General features: G+C 38.4%; 1 protein-coding gene across 3 annotated transcripts in view; it reads left to right on the top strand.

Moving 5' to 3' along the window:
• Positions 1–1,319: 1,319 nt before the first annotated feature.
• The window catches only part of ppargc1a (peroxisome proliferator-activated receptor gamma, coactivator 1 alpha), a 47,798-nt gene continuing 25,919 nt past the window's right edge, over positions 1,320–23,198 (top strand). For 2 of the 3 annotated variants that reach the window (XM_081359519.1, XM_081359520.1), the window contains exons 1-2: positions 1,326–1,490; positions 4,954–5,133. In XM_081359519.1, the coding sequence (XP_081215645.1) occupies positions 1,443–1,490; positions 4,954–5,133 (228 nt within the window). In that variant the 5' untranslated portion in view covers positions 1,326–1,442. Of the gene's footprint in view, positions 1,491–4,953; positions 5,134–23,198 lie in introns of all 3 variants that reach the window. The other variant, XM_081359518.1, reaches the window with a different exon arrangement.

Raw genomic sequence — 23,198 nt, 5'->3', positions numbered from 1 at the left:
TCTCTATCTGTGTTGCGTATACATGAACTGTTGATCTGTACACTTCGTCACCTGCTTCTTCCTGGCGTTTGAGTGAGGAAGAAAATCCGTTATGACCGCATTACTTTATCTTTCCGCCGTTATGACTCTCAGAGCAGCCAAGCCGATGCTTAGTTTGCGATGCCGGATGCAAAGTATAAATCGCGCGCGGGGAGAGAAGGTGGGGGTGCTAAATGTGACACGACATTCAATGAGCTCAAAATGAAGTCAGTCCTCAGTCGGTCGGTGCGCAGTCCAGCGTATATATATATATATTGAAACATTGTATTTGAGCACACAACCCCCCCTCACACACACACACACTCACTTCTGACTGTGAGCATTCGAGTAAAAAAAGATGCCTCGGGCTATATGGATTCAAAGTATTCTGCGAACCACCATAGTCTTCACAACTTATTGACCGCGTTCTCATATAACCAACCAATTTTTCCCGTCTTTTATTAACATTATTTTCCTTTCGCATTGCAGCGGAGATGAACGATGATTTGCTTAATAAAGAGGCCCAGAGCAAAGTGTTTACTTCGGTGAACGAAAGTAATTAGGATTAAAAGCTTTTCTTAAGCGGACCAATTATGATATGGCGAATGAGGAAGCTGTTCACAAGAGAGAGAAAAAAATAATAGCATATCTGATGGATGCACTGATGGGTAAAAGGTCCCGGCAGACTCGTAAATTATCCCTCCTCTGACTGACTGCACTGACCGATGTTAGCTTTCTAAACAGGCAGCATTTGTGTATTTTTGTATGTTCATATCCAACGTCGTGCCTATAGCCGCTCCAAAAGAATCACAATGATCTTTATCCACTAAAAAGAGCCGGTGTCATTCATTCGGTGCCGGTCGCGCTGTCGGCTGTTTGATTCACGTAAAAGAACCGGCTCATAAGAGTCATTCGTTCGGGAATCGAACTGCATTGGTCCCTGTATGTTCCGCGCTGTATATTCAGTGGCGGTGCTGTGGCGCCGCTGAATAGTCAAGAGAGGGCTATTTTAACACGGGCTCGTGTTTGCATCTAATAAGAATACACGTTTGAAAAACGTTCATGCATTCGAACGTCAAGAAAATCATTCGATTCCGGTCATATTTTTAAAACATTAAGGGTTCTTGGTTCCCAACCCCAGCTGTTACTAGAGGCATGTTGAGAGAGGGGCGAGTGGTTTATAGTTGAGGAAGATTTACTATGCGCGTGCCAGACCCCGCCCTCCTTTCGTACGTCATTGGCGAGTAACAGCGAAGGGGAGTCACTCCCCTGCCTACTTTTAATAGCTTTGTCATGTGATGGAAAGCAGTTGTAAGACAGGTGCCCTCGGTTCATTGTCAGTGAGGGGCGCGAGGGAACGAGTGGATTTTCTCTTTCGTCCGTAATTTATTTTTTATTTTTTCGTACCGTCATTCAGTGGCTGGATGGCGTGGGACAGGTGTAATCAGGACTCGGTGTGGAGAGAACTAGAGGTGAGAACTGATGTGCAACTTATTTTTCCAGGGCTGGAACACTTTTTTTTTCTTCTTCTTCTTTTTTTTTCTTTGAGGAGATGGAGCGCAGTAAACGTCCGAGACTGGCTTCGGTCGTAGTCCCCGTTATGTGAAGTCGACCGTTCTTGTAAGATGCACGGAAGACACAGACGCTCAGAATGCACTGGAATTACACCGGGTTGTGAGAAAGTCGAACATGTTGGCAGAAATTGTGTGTGCTGTGATTTATCTGGTGATAGCGAGTGGCTTTTCTCAAGCGGTGTCGGAGTTGAACAGTGACAGGCTGTTTAGGATGTCTTGTCGTGGGGAATTGTTGACATGCTCGTGGATGGAGTGCGCGCTCGCTCGCTGGTAACGCAGGTGATGATGAGACAGGTATCTGCTTCAGTGAGAGCCTAGAGCCACTGACGATGTGCTGGAATTACTAAAATGTACTCGCGTCAGGTATTGTACATTGAAACTTTCCTATCAGAAAACAGATACAGTCTCGAAGAAGGCTTATTTGCATGCATGCGGAGCGCGTGCTGGATTATTGGAGAATGCGCAGGAAATCGGGGTTGAACCTCGTTTACTTTGTATTTAGCAAGACTTCGTTGCAAGGTTAAGTGTTGCTCTAGTGCATTACATCAATAACGATTGCATAGCTGTGTATGACATAGGTGAATCATTAAAACATGCTGTTCGATACATTTTAGGTTTATTTAAACACGTGTTACGGCGAAATGTAAGATAACGATAATATCGACGCACTTACATGTAGTCTACATTAGCTACGTTATGATATCTATCTATCTATCTATCTATCTATCTATCTATCTATCTATCTATCTATCTATCTATCTATCTATCGCGTATTGGTTTATTCATAAAGCAGTGCTTATATTCAGTATGCCTAGCTGAAACTTTTTACTCACTATATATGAATATATCGCTGCGCTGACTGTATAGGCACCTGTCTACGTTGCATGCACGTGCGCTATTGTTATTTCCGTTTTAAAAGGTTAGTTAAGTGTCTCAGTCGGAGCATAAATCCATCTAAACACAATCAGCAAATTGCTTCTCGTTTCCAATTCTAATCATATAATTTCCAACACAAGTAGCTATTCTCTCTCTCTCTCTCTCTCTCTCTCTCTCTCTCTCTCTCTCTCTCTCTCTCTCTCTCTCTCTCTCTGTGTGTGTGTGCATGTGCTCGTGATTAAGCGTGAGCGTGTCCGTATTTTTGAGAGGAAAAAGGGGGAGAAGGCTTTCAGAAGCATCTGATGCATGTGATTTTATCTTATTTTATCATTAACCTATACAAATGGATGTTTCCCCGGCGTCTATAAATCTGTGACAGCGGAAGGAGAGGATTTGTGTCATAAATAGATCTAAATCAGATACCGATGATCAAGTGTGAGGTGTGAGAATCTTCTTTGATTTCAGATTACTTATTGCAGATTGCTTGTTGTGATGTTACCTTTGTGCCAGTATTACCGAGAAAAAAAAAAAAAGCAGAGTTATGGGATGCAGTTTCGACAGTTAGCGCGCGCTGATGTAATCCTTTCGACAATCGTACAAAATAAACATTTGTTCACGAAAAGCATCACTAACAGCAGGGCCGGATTATCCATAGACAGGATTGGGCGAGTGGCCTGGGGCACCAGCCAATAGGGGTGCACCAAATGATTAAGAGAATGACTAACCTTTAGTCATAGTTTTCATGTTTTGTATACATATTTTGCTGAGAGATGCAGATATAAAATGCAGTTAAATGATACAATATATATACAGAGAGAATAGAAAATATATGCATATAAAGAATTGTGATTGGGTCAGGTTATAGTGTAGCCTATTTCTTAGAAATGAAGAAAAGACATACCGGCATCACCAGCAGAAGGCACTAGCAGCGAAACTAATGCCTCAGCCGATACTCAAGCTGCAGCTAATGTTGTGAGCAAAGGCGGTAAATGGCTTAGTTAGAGATGCTTATTACATGCATAACTTTTGTTTCAATCGGGCTGAATTCATACCGATTGATGAATCAATGTGTGAATTAAAATGTGGTCACCCTAGGGCATACACTGTGTTAATCCAGGCCTGCTCCACAGCACCCTCCGCCGTCTGTCAAAACTCTACACACCTGTGCGCACGCACAGTCTCTCTGCTGGTTTAGCTCCCACCTCGCCTCTATTTTACTCACAACATACTCACTGATAGAAGTACAGTATTCTGACCAATCAGGCTGTCGTGCTCTTCCCTACGACGGACCACCCCTCCCCTCTCGCAACCAATCACAGAATTATTTGTTTTCTGGTTGGTTATGTTGTTGTGGTTTCCTAGATGCAGAAAACGCATCTAAATATGATGTTTGGTTAGATTTATGTTTCTCTCATTTGGTTCTTAATATGTCTAACTCCTCTAGTTCGGGATAATCAAACCCAAATGAGTTCTGGTTATTAAATTCAGCAGCGAACGAAGTAGCTTTTTCATGTTAGTTACACAGGTGGCAATTACTTAGGTAAGTTACACTCCCTATGAATCAAATAAAGGATGAGTTATTGGTGGTTGCATCAGTCACACAATGTGCAAATAGACAGGTGCAAATTTTTGAGATATTATGGCATGATGTGGCGCAGTTTGTCAGTTTTACTTATACAGACTTGATAGAATTAAGTCTTTGTGTACAGTGATTCACTTTTCTGATGCTCAAATAGTTGTTTTATAGAAATGTAATGTTTTGCTTTCAGTGTTTCACACAATTCGTTTTTAGCATTTAATGCTCAATGAAAAAAAAGAGGTACAACTCCATATCTCTTTTAAAACATTGCCCCATCTTGAATACTAAACTGTCTCAAATGCCATATTGCGAGGACATTTCATTTTTACATCATGAAATGGAAAAAAAGTAAACAATTATGCCTCATTCTCAAGAATATAAGCATTTGTTAAAGTATTATTATGCATGGTGTGTTAAAACATGACAAAGCATCATTGCCTTACCTTACTTATTTGATTAAAAAGTCAAAAGCAATAAAAATATAGGTTTTAGTTTAAATAAATACATAAATGAAAGCAATGAAAAATAAATAGGTTTACAAGCTTATTCCGGGAACATGTTTATGGAGACTGCTGTCAATATACAAGGTGTTGTAATGCCTGACCAGTACTGATTTGATTAGTTGATCCCACCAACAGCAATGTCATAGTTTATTTTATTTTGATTTATTTTGTGGGTGATTTGAGCTCATACAGCAGCTGCAAAGTTAGAGAGTAAAAACAAAATGTTAACCAACAGTAAAACACGTCGAATTCCATTTGAACAATTCTACTATCACTGTAACTGAACCAAGCTATGAAATATGCGGCTTTTTTGGAAACTAAGCGCTCATTTCTACATAAACACTTAATGAAGATGTTTAACATCTTGGCAAATATGTGCTAAACAATCTCTTCTCTTTTCCAGTGTGCTGCCTTGGTTGGTGAAGACCAGCCCCTTTGCCCTGACCTGCCTGAGCTTGACCTCTCTGAGCTGGATGTCAGTGACCTCGATGCAGATACCTTTCTGGGAGGACTCAAGTGGTACAGCGACCAATCAGAAATCATTTCCAGTCAGTATGGCAATGAAGCATCAAACCTGTTTGAGGTAAAGAGGGTCAATGTGCTGCGATGTTTTTCTTATCTGATCATGCATGCTTGTCTCTTGTAAATGTAGATATGATTCTAGCCTCATGCAGTTTATTGTGGGAGATTGTAACTGTGAGTGTGGAATTCTTCAAAAGATGGGCTTGTCAATCAGTGCTGTTTATTAGTTAATAACAGAGAGTTAATTAGTTAATAACTCATTGGGAATGATAATTGGGGTGAGGTATCATGATAAGCTCCCAACCTTTGTCCAGTACTTAAGGTCAGTGTTTGTACCTTTTGGGACAATCTTGGGCCGAAGCACTATTTATGGCTGTTTTATGCACATTCCTCTTGATGTTCCGTAATGGTCAGTTAGAATAGAGTACGACAGTGTTTGTCCACTTTTTCAGCGACCTTTGTTTAGGTCGAAGTCTTTGTTTAGTAGTTATAAGCCATGACCAACCAGCTAGGTAAATCACAACATCACAAACTTTGATCTGAAGCAAAGATATATATATATTTGAAAATCAGACAAAAAGAACAAGAACTTCACATGATGCATTGGGAATGACATGATCATATTAAAATTATGCATTTCATACTAATATTTAAGCAGTTTGAGAGCATGATTAATTTGCAGTGCTTCATGAGAGCGGGTGGGTGCCAAAGTATTATTTTGGTGTGATTTGTTTGTTGCAGTCTGATTAGTGGAGATTTCAATGTAGGTAATGTAGAATTGCACTGTTGAACATGAACTTAAAAAAAAAAAAAGAGTTGACAGCTTCAACAAAAGTATACCTCATAGCTCACAGGTATGTCTTTAAAGGTTTAATAAGTACAAAATAAATGTCTCTATGCCTTGACATTTTGTGCAAATACATGGAGAAAATATGCATATTATGCATACTAATATTTAAGCAGTTTGGGAGCATAGGGAAACTGACTCTATCACAGTGCTTCATGGTAGTAGGTGGGCACCAAATGGTTCTTTTGGTGCGATTTGCTTGTTGCATTTTTCTGATTGGTGGAGATTTCTTTGCACAACCATTGGTAATGTAGTTTTCACCAGGAATTCCACTGCTGAATTCAATCATTTTGCTTCAACAAAAGCATATAATTTGTACCTTATATGTTTCAGGCCTGTCTTTAAATATGTATAAGTTCAAAATCAACTTCCTTATGCTTATGGAGAAAATGAATAACAAATCAGAAATCATTCAACTTAGTCACTAACACTGTTGTAGTTTATTTTAATTACACAACTGGTCTCATATCTGAATCATTACCTTAATCTAGATGGTCCACTTTTAACCGGATTGCTCCTGCCCCGGGTTGTCATGTTGAAAAAGGGAAGAGGTAAAACTTTAAACCTGTTGCACACTTGCGCTTCTTCGTCACTGACAAAGAAAGCAAAGTCCATAGGAAAAGAAATGAGGCGGCTAAAACAAAGCAGCACTGGCCCTGGCTAGTTCATTGTCTTATCTGAGAAGATAGAGAAGAGAAATGATAACGCTGCGTTGCTTTGAGTGCTGGCAAATATAGCGCTGGGTCTGTTGCGTGTTTTAGGGTTTTGTGTCATGGTGTGATAGGGAATTCTTCCACATTCCTATCCTGGACCGTGTGGTGAGATGATGATTTTATGAGGCCCACAATTACGAGTGCCAAGGACCCGGATAAAAAATTAATACTGTGTGTGTGTATGTTAATTGACATGTTAATAATTTACATGCATTACTGCTACTGTGATGGAAGCATTTTTGAAATTCGTATAGATATAGAATATTTTTGACCGTTTGCTCTTTTTTTGTATACCCTCATTGTCTGCTTTAAAATTTTAGTGGGGACGGAATAAGCACAAGGTGCTAAAGCAGCTGATCCTAGTTCAGTGAGATGGGACATGAGGTGTCAATAGTGATGAATGTGTGCATTGTATATGCATTTCCAATACTAGCCTATGTGGGTCAGTACAGTGCCCAAGAGCAGAGCGAAGACAGGTTAATGAATGACCAGCTCTTGTGTAAAGGTAGTTGGCAGAACTTTATATTCCTCCCCCTGCACTCACTCAAACCCCTGGCAATGTTTTCTTAACCTGTCTGACTGCAGTGTAGTTAATGGGTGGCCTGGTGAGTCCTCTGATGTCACTCAACTAGCAGGCCACACAGAGGATATAGAGACTCACTCAATGCGCCTGTGCTGTTTAGGGTCTGAGAGAGAACAAGGCCATTTTAATAATCTAAAAAGGTTTATATGCACATTAAAGTTAGGGTACGTTTACACGACAACGATATGCTTAAAACGGAGAAGCTTTTCCTTTGAGTTTTCCACCTATAGACGCCACCATTGTCAAAACGATCCCCATTCACACGGATTCGTAAAAACAACTAAAAGCACTGTGTTCTGCTGCCAGGCCGTTAGATGGCGATGAAACACTATAGACCGAACACGTAATACGCATGTGCATGACGTCATCGTCTTCAGAGATTCGCGTTTTTGTTGTTTACACGGAGACCGTTTTCCAAAACCTGCACTTTGAAACTCGTTTTCAAAAGTTTGCGTTTTCAGGCTCCCAAAACGCTGTTGTCATGTAAATGAACGGCCAAAACACTTTTTACGCTTTTATTTGAAAATGGTGTCGTGTAAACAGCCCCTTAGATTCAAGCAGGGATCTCCAACACTGCTCCTGAAGAGCTTCCGTCCTGCAGACTTCAGTTCCAACCCTGCTCCAACACACCTGCCTGTAATTTCCAAGTAACCCCGAACACCTTGATTAGCTGGTTCAGGTGTATTTGATTAGGGCCGGAGCTGAACTCTGCAGAATGGTAGCTCTCCAGGAGCAGGCTGTGTCCAAAAGCTTAAAAATGCTGCCTTTGGAGGATGCGTTCCAGGGTAGGAACTAAGGCGTCAAGGCACGTCCAAATCCAATGTTAGCTTCTCATCCTGTCTCCTGAGATACCTTCATCTGGGATGTGTTTCCCGAAAGCATCGTTAGCCAACTATGGTCGCAGGTTCCGTCGTTATCAGCATAGTTCAACGAGTCTGTGTTTCCTGAAACCACAGTAAACAGCATCGCAAAGTTGTGTGGTTGGAACGACAGCTCTCGAACAGTGGTTAGAAGCAGAGTTTTTTGTTTGCATGACATGTGAACTCAATAAATCCTTATCTTGAGCCAAATAAGCAAGCTGACATTCAGTACAATCTGTATATTTTGTTTAGAATACATACAAATGTCATTTACGTCTTTTAGTTTGTCAAAACATTTAAAGCGTGTTTTTTTAAGAGTGCGCATGTGCATACGTGTTCTAGTAGCCTGCGTAAGAACGAGCATGGATTGAATCTGGAAATAAAGCAAAATAAATGAGAAAAATGAGAAATAGTCCTCAGATGCCATGTCTGTAATTTAATGCAAAAAAAAATAAAAAATCTATCATTAATTCGATCTCAAACAGATTCATTAAAATAAGTTATTACTCCACCATGTGTGTGACATCCTTAACCAACGTGGTTAAACAACCAATTTGCGACAATACGGTTTCAGGAAACAGTCATGACTAGCTACATGATTTCTGCAACGAAGCAGCGAGTTACGTCATTGTACGGGAAACGCACCCCTTGATACATTTTTGAAGGCAGCATAGAAGTGTCCTTCGCTGATATCCCACAATCCAGTGCTTTCTATTCTATGACAGTTGAGCTAGAAAAAAATAAAGATGGCGTCTGAATGTTGCGGTTGGTGGTCAGTTAATGTATGTTTTTGACCAACCAACTTGATGTCATTTCTAGTGAGAAATTACAATTGTAGTAATTAAATATTTGCTTAGTTTTCACCAAAGCTCGCTTTGCTGTAGATAAACCATCACGCTGCCTCAGAAGTTTGTCTGAAATCAGTTTTGTGAGGTATACCTTTGTGCGCAAACGCTTCCTGCAAAGTCATTGCCTGATAAGGCAGCGAGGCAACAAGTCAGCTGCCATACGTTTTCAGACTCAGTCTATACATCTTTTGTTGAGTATCATATGTCTTATGTCAGGCATTTATGCTTCCTATGATGTAGGACATGGAGTTCATACTCGAGGAGGAAAAACATCTGAGCCAAACTGAGCAAAAATATGCCATTTTAATGCTGATATTTATATGGCAAAAAAGTAAGATGAAATTCAGACTACTTGCATAAAATGCATATAAATATAATTTGTCACTCTATATCTTCAATAGTATGTCTCTGTAAGATGATATAAAAAAAATTATGATCAAAGCTCTGTAGTTTTTATTGTGGGAGGCAAAACATATAATGCAGTGCAGTACAATAATGATTGAGAGATGAACAAATAAACATTCCTCAAAGTGGCTTCAATCCAGTAAATGTTCATCTTGAAATATTACTAACAATATAAGTTATTTTTACATTTACTTAAAATTCAGTTAAGAAATGCATAAACTATTGTAAAGGAAAATGATTACACACTATCAATCAGATGATAGGCATTAGATTGCGTGAACAGGTTTTTCAGCAAAGTTTTGATTATGGTGATAATTTAGAGGAATTAGAAATTTGCATATCAAATATGATACCGATACATGGCATGTGCATTTAAACATGCGCTTGCATGCGACACAAAGCTTTTCTCTCTATAATGATTCATTATTTCATGTCTTCCGCTTTCCTGACATTTTGTACATGATGTTCCATTATTGCAGGGCCGTGTGGGGCAAGCCGGCAGGCTGATGAGAGTGAGCGATAGCAGCGGGCAGGGAAACGCAGCCTAGAGATTTTGTGTGACGTGACGGCTTATGCCTTTCAGTGGCAGTTCAGCCCTAGTTATCAAGCCCATCTCAGGGGCTAAAATGGATCTCTGGAGGTGGGGGCCGATAGGCAGCTCGCTTTGCCCCAGGGAGAGGGCCTGACAGCACGGTCAGCCTGTCACCGGCAGCCCCTCTCTCGGGAACAGGGCCGTGGGGAGGTTAGAAGCACTCACTCAGACATGTAAAACCATGTTTTTAGTCAAATATATTTGCTCTTTTAAGCATTAGTTGAAAGCTGCTACATTTGTATTGAGCCGATTGTATCCACTAAATGGAACATTTAGTTCCCATGCATAGTGATAAATGTGAAACGGCACAAGTTTATCATACAGGATGTTATCTTACCTTTTTTCCAGGGATTTTAAAAGCAAAATCACATTAGATAGCGTTTTTTAGGATATTTTAAACACATTTCATGGCAGATGCTTTAGTATCAGGCTGCTGATTGATTACCATATTTACATACTGTACCATGTTATGTATTTTTATTCAACTTAGGCTAGTTGGAAAAACGTGTCTGTGGCGACATTTTTGCAAAATAAGATATTACATTGCGTCTTGTTCGTTTCATGACACTTTCAAAGGGAAATGTCCAATTGATTGGCACTAAAAGCTTGTTCAGTTTTATCTAAAATAGACGTGAATCTGGCAATCTTTTTAGGATGTTGGTGGTTGTACGTCTAGCACTGGCTCAGAAATTAAATTGTCCAGTGAGTGGCGCTAAAAAGGTTATAATGCTCTATTGCGTTTGGAAATAATGTACCAACTAAACTAAATCTTAAACTGATAGTGTTAACCAAAGAAAAAATAAGATAAAATGCATTTGCTGAAGCAACCATCCCATTTGAGCTTGTCTTAGATCATGACTTGTGTTTCACGGCACTGCAAGGAAGCAGTCAAGTGCAATGCTGTACCAGGTGAGCAACAGAGCAAGTTTACTACGTCAGAGAAAAAAAAAATAAGACAATAGATATTAATAGATAATAATCATAATTTGTGTGAAAAGTAATAAAGGTTGTTGCTGTTTTACTGCCCCTAGTGTTCACTTAAGCTGGAAACTGCAGTGAATTGTATTTATAGGTATGCTTTTGGAGTTTTGCAAAAATGTAGATATGAGCCCATGTTGTTTTTATTATTCATAATAAATAAAAAAAAAAGAATAATTACTATTTATTTTAATTTATACAAGACACTTCATGGTACAACATGGTATGTATGTCCTATGGTATTCCAGCCCGTTCTCATCCTAGGGCGTCATATATTGACGCTTTTGACATTTCGTCGACATCGAACGCACATGGCACCCTTTAAGGCCTCATTATACTTCTGCGTCGGACCTACGCCGGAGCCTATACGCCGTAGGCAACGTGTTGGTTTTAATTTATACTTCTGTGTCGTTGTCCGCGTTGACGCGCACCTAGGGAGCATGTGAAACCCCGAGGGAGGGGTTCTGGTAGACCAATCACCGCGCTTGTGTCCGCGTAGAATTGACGCGTTGTTACATTTTTGGAGAGGTGCACGTCAGGGTACGCCGTAGGGTACGCGCGCTACACACAGCCTACGACGTAGCTACGGCGGCAGTTCGACGCAGAAGTATAAAACAGGCTTTAGCGTCAATATGAGACGCAGATAGATATGTGCCAGAAGACGCCTCCTAGCGGTCTAACCCTAACCCTACACCAGACCTAAACCTACCCATAACCGAACAAAGCTCTGTGCGTCTCATATTGACGCTAAAGGGTGCCATGTGCGTTCGATGTCGACGAAATGTCAAAAGTGTCAGTATATGACGCCCAAGGATGTGAATGCGTTGAGTATTCCTATGCTGCCATATCCAAAACACTGGTAAAACCATTTTACATTCTGTTAGTGCAGAAGAGTGAATAATCAAACAAAATATAAGGATTTGCATTAAGGCATTAAGTTGGCTCGATGAGTAAGTAAAAAAAAAAAAGTTTTTTTTAAGCCTTTGTCAGTAAATGTGTAGTCAAGTTTCAGAATATCGGATCAATTTTAGCTAATAGTTCAATGTAATTCAAGCTGTTCTCTGACTAAAACATTTTATAGGGTCATACCGCCTTGATCCCCCTTCTCATTTGATAAACAGATGACTGGAGTTTAACATGCTGTCTTTTTGATGGCCTTTAGCTCTGAATCTTGGCAAGAGTTCTCACTGTTCTCTCCACTGCAAGGACAATGTGTGGAATGGAACACTCCCTGACTCCAAGTGATTGCCGCAGCTATTTATTTTAAGGGCACTTGACACCTAGTCAAAATAACTCCCTATTTAAGCTTCTACTGTATTAAGTCATCCAATAAGGGCCGTGTGGTCGGGTTGTGTGATGTTTATATCCAAACATGAATCTATGCCGCCAAGAAGTGTTTGGAATTACAACTTGGTTGTGGGGTGAAAGCACTGGCTGTGCTTTGTAAGGTGAGTGTTACTGATGACCGGTCAAAATTTTGACCAGACTTTGACCTAGCTATAACTGGTGAGCCAAAGTGTGTGTGGATGTCTAAGTGTGAAAGTGACTCCGCTGATTAATTGCTGAAATAAATCACACGCATACTCAAGTACACACATTCACTTACATATAAACGCATGTAAACAGGTCCTATTTGCTTCTTGCTTGTCTAGTAATTTGTAAATCTATCAAATAGAAACCTATAGCAACAACACTGAACCGTGATTGATAAAATTGGCCAAATGTACTGTAGGCCTACATCTCTCTCAGAAGACAGAAAAATGCTCACAAGCATATCCACACCAAGACACACACGCACATGGTGTTAACGGTGACTGCTGATGGTTTCACATTTTTAATTTGCAAATTTATGCTGACATTTGAAAACACACCATCAGTTTAGCTGCACAAGTTCAGCTGGGCCAAGCATATTATCATTTTGTGCTGTATAATATGATTTCCTCAAGTGAACACTTACATGCACTCGCATTCACACACATGCACCACACTTTGACTTATCTCCGTGCCTATCGAAACGAGATGTTTTGCATGTTGTTTGGTGTCAGCCTCCTCAAAAGCCTCTTTTGTCATGTTGTGGCAGTGTTATTTTAGAATTATTTATACATTATAGTATTTATTCATATTTTAATTTTAGTTGAAGTCTTAGTTATTTTGTTATGTGCTTTTGTCATTTTTTTTTATCATTCATCTCGCTTATTTTATTTTTATTTCAATTTTAGTAATTTTAGTAGGCTACTTCAACTTATTTATATCAATTAGTTGCCAGGGTAACATTTACAATTTCTGTTTTTTTTTTTTTTTTTTTTTTAGGTTTTATTAGCCAATTCATTAGCTCCTTTAGGCAGATAACTAGAAGTAAATAGTTTCAGTTACCACAAAACCACACTGACTTTGTCAATTTTCAATTTATGGCTGTTTAGGATGTTTAGTCAGCTGAGAACTAAATTAATTCTGTTGCTTCAGAGTGAATCTGAATGGTTTAGTGCAGTGGTTCCCAATCCTGGTCCCGCAGCACTGCACATTTGATGGTTCGTTTACATGACAACGATATGCTTAAAACGGAGAAGTTTTACCTTTGAGTTCTCTGCATGCATACAGACATTGTCAAAACGATCCCCATTCACACGGATCCGCGAAAACGACTAAAAACCCTGTATTCTGCTGCCAGGCCATTAGATGGCGATTAAACACTATAGACTGAACACGTAATACGCATGTGCATGACGTCATCGCTTTCACAGATTCACGTTTTTATTGTTTACACGGAGACCGATTTCTAAAACTTGCACTTTGAAACCTGTTGCGTTTTCAGGCACCCGAAACGCCATTGTCGTGTAAACGAACGGCTAAAACGCACAAAAAGTTTTACGTTTTTAGTTGAAAATGGTGTCTTATAAACAGCCCTTTTATCTGTCTCCCTAATCAAACACACCTGATTCAATTCATCAGCTCATTAATAAAGACAGACTCCAAGGCTGAATCTGAAATCGCCCTTTATACCCTTAAATCATTATTTGAGGGGACAGCCATTTGTAGTGGTGTCTGAAACCATAGTGGACGATATTGAGTGGACTCATTCTATCCCACATTGCACCACAATAACGAGTGTACAGCTGATGGACGTTCAAAGGCTGTTTGAATTCTCTCACTCGTTTTCAATCACTCATTCAAGTGAACTGTATTAGTGGACTGACATAGGGAATAGTGATTGAGGGATTTCGGATTCAGCCCAAGGTCTCAAACTCAGCTCCTGGAGGGCAACAGGGCCCTGCCGAGTTTAGCTCCAACCAGCTCCAACTCACCTGCTTAAAAGTTTCTAGTAATCCTGAAGACCTCGATTAGCTGGATCAGGTGTGTTTAATTTGGGTTGGAGCAAAACTCTGCAGGGCTGTGGCTCTCCAGGACTGACATTGCTCCAAGACCTCAAATATGTATGTTAGAATAGGTAAGAGAGTGCACATGTTTGATTTCTGTTGTGGATACTCCCGGATCAGGATTTGAAACCATTGGTTCAGTGAATTTCACTGGTTATATCTCTCATTTTGCATGAACCAGTTAAATTTAGGTATATGCCATGGCTCCATCTTGCTCCCAGAGGGCCACCTTCCTCCAACACACCTGCCTGGAGGTTTAAAGTAATCCTGAAGACCTTGAACAGCTGGCAAAGGTGTGTTTAATTAGGGTTGGAGTTGAGCTCAGCAGGATGCCGGATTGGACATCCCTAGTATAAGTAGTATTTTCCTGGAATGATAATGTCTATGAGAGCAGTGGCACTGGTGCCACCATTGGGCAATGCAGATAATTGGTTAGGGTTGTTTCATCACACTTTTGGAGTGTTTGACTTCTGGTGTTTCTCATATGCAGTGCTAAAAAAAAAAAAAAAAGAGTTGCACAATTTTGCAGTCGTACCAGGGCGACCACTTAGTTGCAATGGTTACGAAATGCAACAGAGTCCTGTCATCAATAAGAAACCTCTGAAGTTTTGATGGAGAAGCTTGTCAAACAACTGTAGAGAGAGTCTGAATTCCAGTGGGTATAAGCAAATTTATTCACTTTGCAATGAAGGGAGGGGAAAAGAAAGGGAGTGCAAGGAGGAGGAGGAGGGAAAGAAGAGGGAGGGTAACATCACTTGCAGTTGGAAAATAGTCCCCGCAGGGCATGTTTGGAGAAGCACAAGTTAACATAAAGCTTGTTGCTCGGCTTTCTTGCGTACTCTTGCATTCTGCTTCTTTCTCAGGCTCTGGTTTCCTGTCCTGTATTCATTTCCATGCTTCTGTCATCCTTCTCTGTCCATACACACATCTTTTATTCTTTTATGCTTGCTTTCCCATCTCTTGCTCTCCAAAGTGGTGGTTGTACGCGGGATCGTTCTTCAGGGGCCTGTAGCCTCAGCTGATCTTCATTCTTAGCCACCTGATGCTCAACACAGTGCCAATTTAACACCCCACACACACATGTGAGGGAGAGAGTATGGGGGGAATTTGTTGCCAAGAGAAATGGAAGTCTGTGTGTGGAAAAGAAAGAGTAAATATATATTTTTTTAAATATAATTTTGTGCCTGTTATTGGCATGTATTGAGATATATATATCTATAAAACATAAACCTTCAGGAAATTTTGTTAATGTGATTCGACTGAAACCATTGACCGAAATGGTGACGTTTAATTAGCGTTTATCGAGTTTTCTGCCGTGTTTGACTGTGTCAACATCTGTTTCGTGCACACAATAATCTGTCAATCATTATGTCAATTTTTAATTTTCATTCAGTTTCCATAGTTCATGAGTCAACTAGAAAAAAAAAAAAAACATTAAATAAATTAGCTTAATTGATTATTGAATCATTGTGGGTTGTTTGCTAAATTAAAACATTAATTTCGGTTTCTGTGTTTCTGAAAAAATAAATTTTGGTGCATCACTGAATATTAATATAAATTACATTGTTGGTTCTGTTGACATTTCAGGTGAACTGAGCACAGACTTGCATCAGTCATTCACTGAAGTCAAAACGTTTGGTGTTTGAAATCCAATGCCTTCCAAAAGTATTACTATAACTATATATATATATATATATATATACATATAAAATTAGGGCCCGAGCACTAATGGTGAGAGGACCCTATTAGATCTGCTCCGTTTATTATTATTATTATTTTATTTATTATTTATTTTTTGCTGGATGAAAATGACTTTATGATCACAGGATTTCATTGAGGAGGGAGAGTCTGAATTCAAACATCACTTACTGCATCCGTATATTGCTGCATGTTGATAAAGTGCAAAAACGCACAGAAAACACTCACACTCTCGCACACTCTTTTTCTCTAAATTTATCTTGACACAGAATTGCTCAGTTATTTTAGCCGAGTATGAAATGAACCTTGTTTTAGCGCAATGTTTGATTGACAGGTGAGTAGGAGGTATTTTCTGGAGCATATGAGGACGGATTACACTACAAATGCAATAGTGCCGCATTCGTTTCAGATTGCCTCTGAGTGAAACGAACATATTATTTGAAGTACTTTGGAGTGAAGTACCATGGCATATGCTGGATCAAAGTATTACTGTGCTAGATAAATACAATATTTCTGACTGTCATCTTCATGTTATCTGATAATACATTTTATCTAATCCCTTCAAGCCACCGATATGAATTACCTTAAAGCAACACTGAAGATTATTTTTTACCTTAAAATAATGTTTCCAAAATCGTTTCAGTGGTTCATCAAGTCGTAACAGGGTGAAAGGCACTTCTGCATTTGCTTTGCGGGCCTATATCTGCTATAACCGCACTATGCAAGTTTGCCAGATTGGGTCGTGTTTCTGTAGTTCGAATGAGACATAAGAAACTACAAATTTGACTTGCTTTACGGCAAGCGTTACAATTGTCATTATTTGTTTTTTCTTTGTTTGTGATGTCGCAATACATCATACTTTCATAAAATCATGCAACATACTCTTCCTCTTCTGTGGACATGGTTCATTCCAAAGCCAGTGCTGGATAAACAGCGAGCGTGCGTGCGACAGTAGGCTGTGGTAGGCTGAATTATTTACGACAGCGGTAATGGACAATTCCGCTTCCAACCTGTAGGGTGACCGAAGAGGAAAAGTTCTTTGGTGTTGCTTTAAGCTTTGATCTTAACACATATCTCCTGTGTTTGTTTGTGTGTACAGCATGTTTGTCCCCGTTCAAATGGCTGTTGCATGGGTTTTGCTTGCTTTGCTCTGGGACACACTATGTTCTACCAGTTGAGTGTCATCTGATGGCTGCTACCCAGAACTGAAGCACCACAGGTGGTGTCACACATGAGACCATTTTTCCATGTCTGGGGACAAGTTATACAAGGGGGTTTTCCTTGGACATGGTGTTCAGCCTCTTAACTCTTTTTATGAGTCTGGCTTAGACAGCTTGTGGTGGAAATTGCACTGATCTGGTGCCAAAATTCATGCCGGTCCTGATAAATATTGTACATCGACAGTACAACCAGTAGGGGTACAACAGGCTAAAGGCGCCTCGGGGTAAAAAGGTGCCCTTGATTTTATTTTCCTCTAAACCACTAGATGGCACAAAAACTTGCCGTAGCACTATTAAAAACATCCGCTTTTCAAGATGCATGTAGAAATTTGGCTGAATGGTCATCTAAATGACTTCCAGTTTTGTTCAAGGTAATTAAAGCAACAGTTTTTCAATGACAGAAGAATATGTAAAAGTATGGTATTTGGGGTAAAAAGCACCCCTGCTGTTGACACAATGAACATAATGCACAAGACACAATAATTAGCATGATAAGACATAGCTGGCTGACTTTTCCATTTGTTAATAGATTTAGATGGTTAAAAATCATATATTATGTTTGGTGTCCACCTTAGAGATAATCACCATATTTATAATGAAACCATCATATTTAAAAATATGATATTAATCATAAAATATAATGTATTGTTACTACTGTAAATCTATATTAAATTATAATGGGATCTCCTTCAATGCTTTCAGAATCTTTACTTTTTAAAATAATTTTGTTTTTGTATTTTTAAAAGATATTTTTGTATTAACATATTTGAATGGCAGTATATTTATTGAACAAAAAGGATTTTTTAAAATAAAGAGAAAATAGTGCAAACTTTGTTAAAGTGATTGTTTTGACAAGTATTAACTCTTTTAACATTAACATGGCTATAGACACATTAACTTATGCTGGCTAAAGTATTTGTATCAATACTGTGTACTTTTATGATTTATTTTCACACAAAAATCTGTTGCTCCATAAATGTTCAATACAAACATATGTATTCTTTCTGCAATCATACACTATGGGGAGTAGTGAATAGCACATTTTTCTTAAGGTGTGCTTTTCTTAAGGAGTATTTTCCATAAGATCATCTCTCAATGCAAATCAAACCAGCTATTAGGCTAACTGAAATAAAACCATGCCGATCTCTAGGTATGGTGAAGGCTATGTGATGATGTGGGGCTATTTTAATTCCAGAGGCCAAGGGAACTTTATCAGGATGCATAGTATCCTGGATCCATGAAGTAACTGGCCTTAATAAAAATCTGCCTGCCTCTATGGGAATTTAACATAGGGGTGTCCAAACTTATGCACCCTGTATTTTAAGGAAGAACATTTATTTATTTACGATACATTATTCATTCACAAAGAAAATTGGTGTCCTTAAAGGTTGGATTTTTCCTATTTTTTTAAATTAAGGCATTAAGTTCAATTTCCAAAAGATGATTTTTTATTCCACTTTTTACTCAACTTTAGCATGGGTGTCTAAACTTATGCATAGCACTGTATCTGAGGATTTAATGGTGGCTTATATTATGCTGATAATTGTGACAATATATTGTACAACAATGCAACAATATATGTCTTTGTATTTCAGACAGATTTAATTGATCATCAAATATGGTAATGGCGCATCAGATATGGTAAACCCAGAAGGTCACACATTTGCTGTTTATTATTTATTATTAATCATTTAATAAAAAATAAAATACATTATTTAATAACACGCAATATTTAAAACTGTTCAAATGTATCCAAGCATACGAGTCTAACATGATTCTGTATTTTTAGCAAAAGCAGAATAACGAACAGTTCTGTTCTGGTGTCACCATTGTCTTGTACATGAGGTAGAAAGACCAAACTTATTCAAGCCTATTCCTGATTTATTACCAAATTTATCATTTTAATGAACAGCACTTTGGTTAACTGTTTAGAATGAATCATTAAAAAAACGTTTTAACAGTTTTATTTTGGCTTTGTTTAAAGTATAGTGAGATCAGTCTCATCTATCAAATCAACTTGATTATATTGTTACACCCCTACTGATAATTTGAATGGCCATACGTGCTATCATCATAAGCTCCACAGAGTCTTGTGCATTGACATACAAAAGCGTCCAAACACACACACACACGCGCGCGCGCAGTCGCCCTGTGCAGTAATATTCACATTTTGTAACGTGTCACCAGTCGTAAGTGCGGGATAGCCATTGTGGGCTATTTTTAGTCTGGGACGGTAATCTCTTCTAAGAGCCTTTCAGAGCCCGTCTCTTTCTAACCTGGCCGGAAATGCTAAGCCAATAAGCCTCAGGCGTCTGCCTCAACTCGAGGCCAGGAGAGAAAGTGAGTCCCGGTACAGGCGTTTCCTGGATTATTTAATACTACAGCATCACAGGGAGGGGTAGTTTGAATCTCTGAATTCCAGGAATGCTGGTTCTTTTAGGGCTTATGCACTGCAGGGTACAGAGCGTTTCGGACATAGCTTAGTGGCGTCACACTGCACAATTTCATGGAGTGGGTAAATTAACAAACAAATGCTAAATTTCTGCAATGAGGACTGAGCTGATTGGGTGCATTGTAGACTTGCATGGGCACCTTTTAATAGCTCTGTTTGCAAGGTAAAATGAACCACTGTAAAATATATTCCTAACAGTTGCCATGAGACCAGTTTGAAAAATCACCAGGTTTTTTCCACTCTCATTCCTCCATCCATCTGTAGTTCATCCTTTTATTACCATGATATTCATCAGTGACATAAAGGGTGAACATATATTTTGAGTGATGCATCCTTGTCACTTTTTGATGGTTAAAAGATGTAATTCAGTGCTGTACACAAGTATTATTATTTGTATGTGCACAAATGCACACAAAAGCAAATTTCATTTGGGTTGGTGTTTTAATTTATGGCCCAGGCCAAGCCATACCTTTTAAATGTTTGCAAGCACGCATATACACATAATGCCTCCAAAAGTTTAGAAATGCTCTAAGCAATATGAGCAGAAGTCCTTATCATCTCTTGGCGTAGATGCATTTTGAAGTCATTTGTAATTATACTTGAAGACCAGCAGATGATTACATAATAATGGCAATATAGATATCTTTAAGGAGGCAATAACACAAGAAATGCTAGCAATACGAAGTTTAAACATTGTCCAGAATAGAGATCGTAAATAGCTCTAGTATTTTTTTCTAGGTACTGGATTTATTCATTCATTCATTCGTTGATTAATTTGTTTGTTTGTTCGTTCATTTTGTGTGTGTTTGTTTGTTTGTTTGTTTGTTTGTTTGTTTGTTTAAATTATTTGGGTTGCAAAGTGATGATCTGGATTTATGCTGATAATGTACAAAATGTACATTGTACATGCAATGCCATTTTAAAAGTTTGGGATCAGTAAGATTAGTAAAGTGGTAAAGTAGAAAAACGCTGTAGGACAGATAGCCTACCTTTTTAGTTGCATGTCAGATTCTGTTTAACACAGTTTGTGCTTATTATTAGACTTGGTAAGGTGCGTCAAGTTTATTTGTAAAGCACGTTTCACACACGCGGGGGATTTTAGTTTCGCTGGATGTTTGAGCCTCGTTTATTTTAAAAAAAAATTCAAAATGTATTTAATTGAGGTGTATATATATATATATATATATATATATATATATATATATATATATATATATATATATATATATATATATATGTATATGTGTATATATATATATATATATGTATATATATATATATATGTATATGTGTATATATATATATATATATGTATATGTATATATATATATGTATATATATATATATATATATGTATATATATATATATATATATATATGTATATATATATATATATATATATATATATGTATATATATATATATATATATATATATGTATATATATATATATATATATACATAGGCCTTTATATTTTTTCTATATATAGGCCTATTTCCCAACCACCGCGCCACCGCTGGTAGTTGGTCCATTACCACCGCGGTGGTAAAAAACTGCCACCGTCACAGCCCTGAAACATTTTTTCCTCTTATCATTGTTTAAAACAGTTATGTATAATTTATAAATTGTCATAACATTATAAATGTCTTTACTGTCACTTTTGATCAATTTAATGCATCCTTGCTGAATTAAAAGTATTCACTGACCCCAAACCTTTGAACAATAGTGTATATAATGTTACAAAAGTTTTCTATTTCAGGTAAATCCTGTTCTTTTGAACTATTTTCAACTGATAATAATCAGAAATCAGAAAATCTGCATATTAAAATGATTTATGAAGGATCATGTGACACTGAAGACTGGAGTAATGATGCTGAAAATTCAGCTTTGCCAACACAGTAATAAAATTACATTTTAAAATATATTCAAACAGAAAAAAAATATTTTAAATTGTAATAATATTTCACAATATCACTGTTTTTTTAATTTTTTTATTCTTTTATTAAATAAATGCCGCCTCTGTGAGCATAAGAGACTTCTTTCAGAAACATTAAAAAATCTTACCGATCCCAAACTTTTGAACTGCAGTGTACACACAAACAGAGAGAAAAGGAAGAGAAAAAAAAACATGTTTAAAGCGCAATGGGAATAATCGTCTCACAAAGTCAAGGTCTGGTAGATCTTCCCTCACCTACAGGAGATGGAAGTCAAGGTAAAAGATAATGCATTTATTTAGTAATCAGCAAATAGCTTTTATCCAGTAGGGGTGAGAGCAGTGCAGTGGGTTCTGATAAGATCATTTGCTTTCAGGTGTTTTGCTGGCTACTGTACTCAGCATTGAGTGTAAATTGAATAGAATGACCTTCTGCAACCGAATCAAATTGACTGCATTTTCCACACACATTTGGTGGTTTCAATTACCATACATTTTTTGATATTGGAGTCTGTAACCCCAATCGTTCCTCATGGATACTCGAACGAGAGCATGTGTTCATGATAGAACATGCAGGCATGCAATCTAAGCGTTTTTTTGCTCTCTGCTTTCATACAGACGTATTCAGGCAATTGACCCTTGTGCAGGTAACACACATATGCTTTATTATAGAAAGAGAACTATAGTCAGGTCTTTCTCCTTTGTTGTCGCTCCTCCGCGTGCTGGGTGCAGTGTCGGTAATGATGTGCCCTGCTGCTGATATCATGGTGACAAATGACGGGCCGCCCTGCGGTTTGATGCTCATAAGCGTGCCAACAGCCGAAAGGTCAAAGGAGGATTCGGAGGGTAACAAAGCACTTTTAACAAAGAGAAGAGGGTGACTTTACATGCTTAAATATCAGCTTTATATGTCCACGTTTCCACATGCATGGCTGTTTCTCTGCATTGGAATGAAACAGGACTCTCTTTCCTTTCATACCGTTCCTCCTTCCTTGCATTTTCTTTGGCTGTCTAGCACATCATAGCATGATCGCCATCCTGTGTATGTTTATTCTCACAAAAGATTGCCTACCTCTGCAGATTTGCCACCTCTGACTTAAGCGAAGTTCTGTTCACATGCACGTTTCAAAAAGGAATAACGATGTGTGTTTTTTCTTTTCTTCACCGCATTAACATATTTAGACTCCAGCTCTTTAGGAACCCGAGCACCCTAGTGTCAGCGTTATTGGACAAGTTTCTAAAATAAGTAGTGCATCAATATGTCTGAGCACCGAAAACTAAGTTTATTCTAATTGCATTAGAAACAGAGCTGTGGACCATCTGTTGCACCACAGCTAAGAAACAGCATGCAAACTCCCCTTTCTCTCTTCATGATTAGTGCATCCATTTAAATTGTCAGTTTGTTGTAGTCCTTTTCATCTCTTTCACTTTTGGTTCCGATTATCAGGTCACGGGCACTTGCAATAAATTGGCAATATTATATTTTAATATCCGTCTGATGACTCCTCACTAGTATGCATTATTCTGATTGTTTACATGTTAAAATAAGCAATGGTTCTTGTTGCTGATGAGTTTGATTGGTACCTGTTCAAGCTTCTGGTCGTGGTGTTCAGACTGTGTCA

This window comes from Scardinius erythrophthalmus, assembly GCF_964197995.2.
Source record: "Scardinius erythrophthalmus genome assembly, chromosome: 2".
Lineage (NCBI taxonomy): Eukaryota > Metazoa > Chordata > Actinopteri > Cypriniformes > Leuciscidae > Scardinius > Scardinius erythrophthalmus.
Note: the sequence above shows the minus strand (reverse complement) of the source record. Positions and strands in the feature narration are given on the sequence as shown.